At 42.7% G+C, this 5194-nt stretch overlaps 1 protein-coding gene across 1 annotated transcript; it reads right to left on the bottom strand.

Annotated features, from left to right (window-relative positions):
* Positions 1–520: 520 nt before the first annotated feature.
* On the bottom strand, positions 521–1096 carry LOC137258721 (uncharacterized). Its single transcript, XM_067796414.1, has one exon. The coding sequence runs from the start codon at positions 1094–1096 to the stop codon at positions 521–523; it is 576 nt and encodes a 191-aa protein (XP_067652515.1).
* Between the last annotated feature and the right edge of the window lie 4098 nt (positions 1097–5194).

The following is a 5194-nucleotide window of genomic DNA, read 5'->3' as shown; positions in this document are numbered from 1 at the left end:
TCGACGTGGTAACGGACGCGACGCTGCAAATTGTGTACAGTACGTGGACAGATTTGGTGATAGCGGTGTCATGGTTTGGGCCGGCATCTCATAGAGTGGCAGGACAGATCTCATTCACGTCCACTGCCCTGTCTATGGGAAGCCGATGCCAAGCATTGAAGAACAGCCAGGTAATCAACAAGCGTGTTCGTGAAGATGGGGTCATCTCAAAAGCCGTTATCTGGTGACCACTTGTGATGTTCAATGGGAATCAGTGTTGCCACTTTCAGTAGACGCTGTTGTCCGAATCGGTGTCGCTGTCGTCAGAGTCTACCCTGATGACGACTGGCGTTATAGTGGCATGGTCCAGTCCACTTTGTTCCCAATAATGTCTTTCTATTTCATTCTCAACTTTCTCAACGCACTTTTGTCATGTTTCCTGCGTGATGGTGTCTATTGACTGTTGAACAATCGTGAGCAATTCATCGGTCTCAAATGGAATCACACGGACTGTAGTCGAAGTGTTTATTTGAAGAAATATTTATGATGTCTGGAGCTCTGTTGCTACACTGCTGGTATTAAACATACATAATGGAAATGCTGCGGAACAATGAAAGTCTACGGCAGACCGTACTATTGCTGGCAACGAGTCCTTGAAATTGTAGACGCGGAATGTAGTCAGCATCACCTGTAGAGTGAAGGCGTGGGATGTAGGCAACAGCACCTGTAGAGTGTAGATGTTCGGTGTAGGCAGCATCACCTGTAGAGTATAGACGTGGGATGTAGGCAGCATCACCTGTAAAGTATAGACGTGGTTTGTAGGCAACAGCACCTGTAGAGTATAGACGTGGGATGTAGGCAGCATCACCTGTAAAGTATAGACGTGGTTTGTAGGCAACATCACCTGTAGAGTGTAGACGTGGTTTGCAGGCGGCATCACCTGTAGAGTATAGACGTGGTTTGTGAGCAGCATCACCTGTAACGTATAGACGTGGTTTGTAGGCAGCATCACCTGTAGAGTGGAGAGGTGGGACGTAGACAGCGTCACCTGTAAAGTACTGACGTGGGATGTAGGCAGCGTCACCTGTAGAGTGTAGACGTGGGAAGTAGGCAGCATCACCTGTAAAGTATATAAATGCGTTGTAGACAATATCACCTATAGAGTATAGATATAACATGTAAGCAGCATCACCTGTAACGATTATACGTCACATGTAGGCAACACCGTCTGTGACTGGATAATAGATGAGCAGACCACGTGTGATCCCCATGTCACCGAGTCTTATTATAGCATCTCCATTCAAGGATGTCGGCAACAGCATGAAGTAAACACCTCTCTCTTGGGAGCCGGCGAACAAGATTTCGTTACAGAAACATAAGTGCCTACCGTTCGGGTTCAAAGTAAGACGTCAAAACAAGAGTGCGTTGTTCGGGTGTGAGGTCAGATTTCAATACAAGGGTGTGTTGTTCGGGTGTAAGGTAAGCTTCAAAATAAGGTTTTCTTGTTGGGGTGTAAGGTAAGGCTTCAATACAAGGTTGTGTTGTTCGTGTGAAATGTAGGACTTCATTACATGGTTGTGCTGTTCACGTACAAGGCTTCAACACAAGGATGTTTGTTTCAAGGAACAAGTAAGATTGATCAGTACATGGTCGCTAGTTGACCGGGAACCATTTTCCTGATGACAGGATCCAGGAACAACGCGCAGTGGTCAGTCTGAGTTGGAAATAAAAGCAATATTGTTACATTAGTGACCTAAGCGATGACAGAGGCAGTTGTCTACGTCTTACCTGTACATGTACTCCCGTGCATTTCAGATTTACAGTAAGCCGGAAATACGAACTACTTAGGGCTCACTTGGTATGGTCACTGACAGCGATTTATAACACATTCTCCTGTACTAGTCGCTTTCCCGCCTTCATGTTAAAGCTTACTGACGTCCTCTTGGGTTGAGTTGAGCTCTACGTCGCAGTGGGATTAGTTCAGTCATATAGCGACGATTCAAAATCTGCATTCATTGGGGTGGGAATGGGTGTGTGGTGTGTGTTGGTAGTAGGGTGGGTGATAGGATTCTTGAAAAGATTCCAAATGCCACTGATGATTGTGAAATATGATTTATTTCGGTAATGGACTGAACGCTGGTGTCGTGAATTACCGCCAATGCTGTCAACCACACGTTTGTCCTTTCTAGGCTGAGGTAAATAAAAGTGTGTGATTGATTTTTTTTTACCGTTTTCAGAATGGCGTATCCTTGTTGGATCCTTCTAACGCTTGGCGTCCTGGCCGGAGCATCGGATATCCAAGGTAGGGTAATACATAGACATGCCTTGTCGAACAGGTATGTACACGGAAGTAGCATTAACAATGACATGCAGGTCGCTAAATACATACCACAGTTTTCGTGAGCATTCAAGCTGTTTCAGGACTAATTTAAGGACAAGCGAATCTACTGTCTGTCTGCAGATATTAGTATTCCAACATGTTAGTTCACGTAAAAACATTTCGGCATCGAATCCCAACTAGGGGTTAGGTTCACATTTCCCAGGATGACGTCACCGGCATTTCTCGAGAACATCATTGTTCTAACTGACATTATATAGGAGTTTCGTTGTTGTCTCTGACATTCCTTGGGAATATCGTTGTAGTCTCTGACATTCCATGGGAACATTGCTGTTTTCTCTGACATTCCTTTGTAACATCGTTGTTGTCTGTGACATTCCTTTGTAACATCGGTTTTTTTTTGTCTCTGACATTCCTTGGGAACATTGTTGTTGTCTCTGACATTCCATGGGAACTTTTTCTTGCCTCTGACATTCAATGGAAACATCGTCTTTCTGTCTCTGGCATTGCATGGTAACATCGTTGTTGTCTCTGACATTCCTTGGTAACATTGTTGTTGTCTCTGACATTCCTTTGTAACATCGTTGTTGTCTCTGACATTCCTTTGTAACATCGTTGTGGTCTCTGACATTCCTTGGGATCATCGCTGTTGTCTCTGACATTCCTTGGGATCATCGCTGCTGTTTTTTCTGGTTTTAAAGCATTGTCCCGATACTGGAAAGCGGTGTTTGTCCACGGCCACGTGCAATCAGCTATATGTCGAAAGCTGGTGCAATCCTGCCTTCTACCAAATCATGAATGTTAGCACCATCAGGCAATAACTTACAGAGGACTACAGAACCTTGGTCCAGTCACTTGATACATCCATTGGCTGCCAGTCCACCGTCGATGTCAGTCATAATCATGTACACGTACAAGGCCTTGTAAACTCTAAACTCAAACTAATGTTTAGTGACAGATGTTTCAACAATGTAGTAGCAACACCATGGAACTCTGTATCAGCCGTCCTGAGAAATATCCTCAACACCTTATGACATTCTAAAATTCCATTTGCATACTGCAAGACATTGCGTTTAGGTTCTTTAATTTATATATCTACGGATGACAACTGGGAGAACATGCACACAACATCTTAGTCGAAGAAACGCAGCCCTGAACATTGAAAGAAGGATGAATATTTAGAGCTTCTGTTGAGGGTTGTATAACACGTACCTTACTCTGTATGCAAACCACGACATAACATTGCTGACATTAATTAGACATTGTCCACCCACAGATGGCTCAATTTGTGCATGTAAGGACATCTCGCAGCATTATTTCAGCTGCACCACTAGATACACGTTTATGAGTAAATGCCTAACTGTATTGATTGACGATGTGTTCATGGACCTGGCTTTCACAGTTGTTTTGTAGGCTATTCAAGATTCAAGCTGTGTCTGATCACAGCCCTGTCTTAGTACGTTTCGATACGTACGCTGATAATGTCAGTTATCATGCTGAACGTACAAACTGGTGGGAAGCAAACTGTACTGATTTTATGCATTATCGGTATGATTACTTTAGAAATGTGTATCGAGTATCATAACAGTTATATAACACAGAACGTCTACATGCTGCAACTAGTTTTGCAATTCTTACTTCCAAATTTCAAGTACAATTAAAGCCATACTGTACGAACTTAAAGAACATCATGATCATATGCGTAACTGCCACCGTTCAGATGACAAATGTTTTATTGAATCTAAACAAACTAAACGTGCATTTCGAAGAAACCACCGTTCGGCTAAGTTAGTCATAGAGGTATCAAGCTTACATCTGTTCTCTCAAAACCTTTTAAAAGATTACTGATCAAAGGATTCGAAACATGGACGAAAGCTGAAAAGGTTTTTCCCCACCCACTCCAGTCTGGTTTTAGGAAGGGTGACTTAATTACAGTATGTGCAAATGTATGAAATAATGTGTTAGCGCTGGTGGCTGTTTTAACAATGTAGTTGATGCAAAACAGGGGGTACGTCAGGGTCGTGTGTTATCAGTTTGACTCTTTTGTCCATGTATAAACGACTTACTCCACAGTATCGTTGGCTCTTGGCACGGCGTATTTCTACCATGGAGCAAAACACTTGCTGTTAGCTGATGACTTGTCTTTGTTAAGCGCACACCCAGGTGGACCTCAAAGTTTGCTTGATGTTGTACATAAATATGCGCACACATGGCACTTCCCTTTTAATGCATCAGTGAGTCTATTTCTTGTATTTGGAGATACAAAGAGAAACGTCCATCGTAAAATATACATTAGGGAGAAGGAAATACTTTCCAGTACTCAGGTAAAATGTAATGGTCTCCAAATCCAATCATCCTGTAGACTACAGAACCTACACAGTCTGTGTGGGAAAGCCTATGATTACCATGGCCTGTGTTTAGGTGGCCTCAGCCCACCTTGTTGTTTCCGTATTTCTGAAACAGCTATTCTTCCATGTAGTTTCTACTCTTGCAATGTATGGGCTCGTTTTACCTGAAAAGGAACATGATGAAAACTGAACAAGGCCTTTCAAAATGGGGATTATCCAAAGTTGCCAGAGACAGTCTCGCATTGGTCAGACTACGAAGATGCATGCACCAGAAAGAATACATAATGCTGAGGAATCATGTTGCTTCTATAACGAAGTCTAAACATGAACGATATCTGACTATAAGATATCCTAAAAGTGTTCACAGAATGTAGTCTGCATGTTATAAAATGTTAAAATGTTACTTCCCTTCTACGAATCAGCACACTTAGCATTCAGTTTCTTGGCTGTGAATGTGGCATAGCTGCCTGTGATATTGTGAAACATGTATTTCTACATTGTACTCTCATACAGAGTAGTAGAAACGCTT

Source organism: Haliotis asinina, chromosome 12, assembly GCF_037392515.1.
Source record: "Haliotis asinina isolate JCU_RB_2024 chromosome 12, JCU_Hal_asi_v2, whole genome shotgun sequence".
Classification (NCBI taxonomy): Eukaryota; Metazoa; Mollusca; class Gastropoda; order Lepetellida; family Haliotidae; genus Haliotis; species Haliotis asinina.
Note: the sequence above shows the minus strand (reverse complement) of the source record. Positions and strands in the feature narration are given on the sequence as shown.

Excerpts from the sequence above, each read along its gene's own strand:
- LOC137258721 (XM_067796414.1), bottom strand. The coding sequence starts at position 1,096 with ATGCTGCCTACTTCCCACGTCTACACTCTACAGGTGACGCTGCCTACA.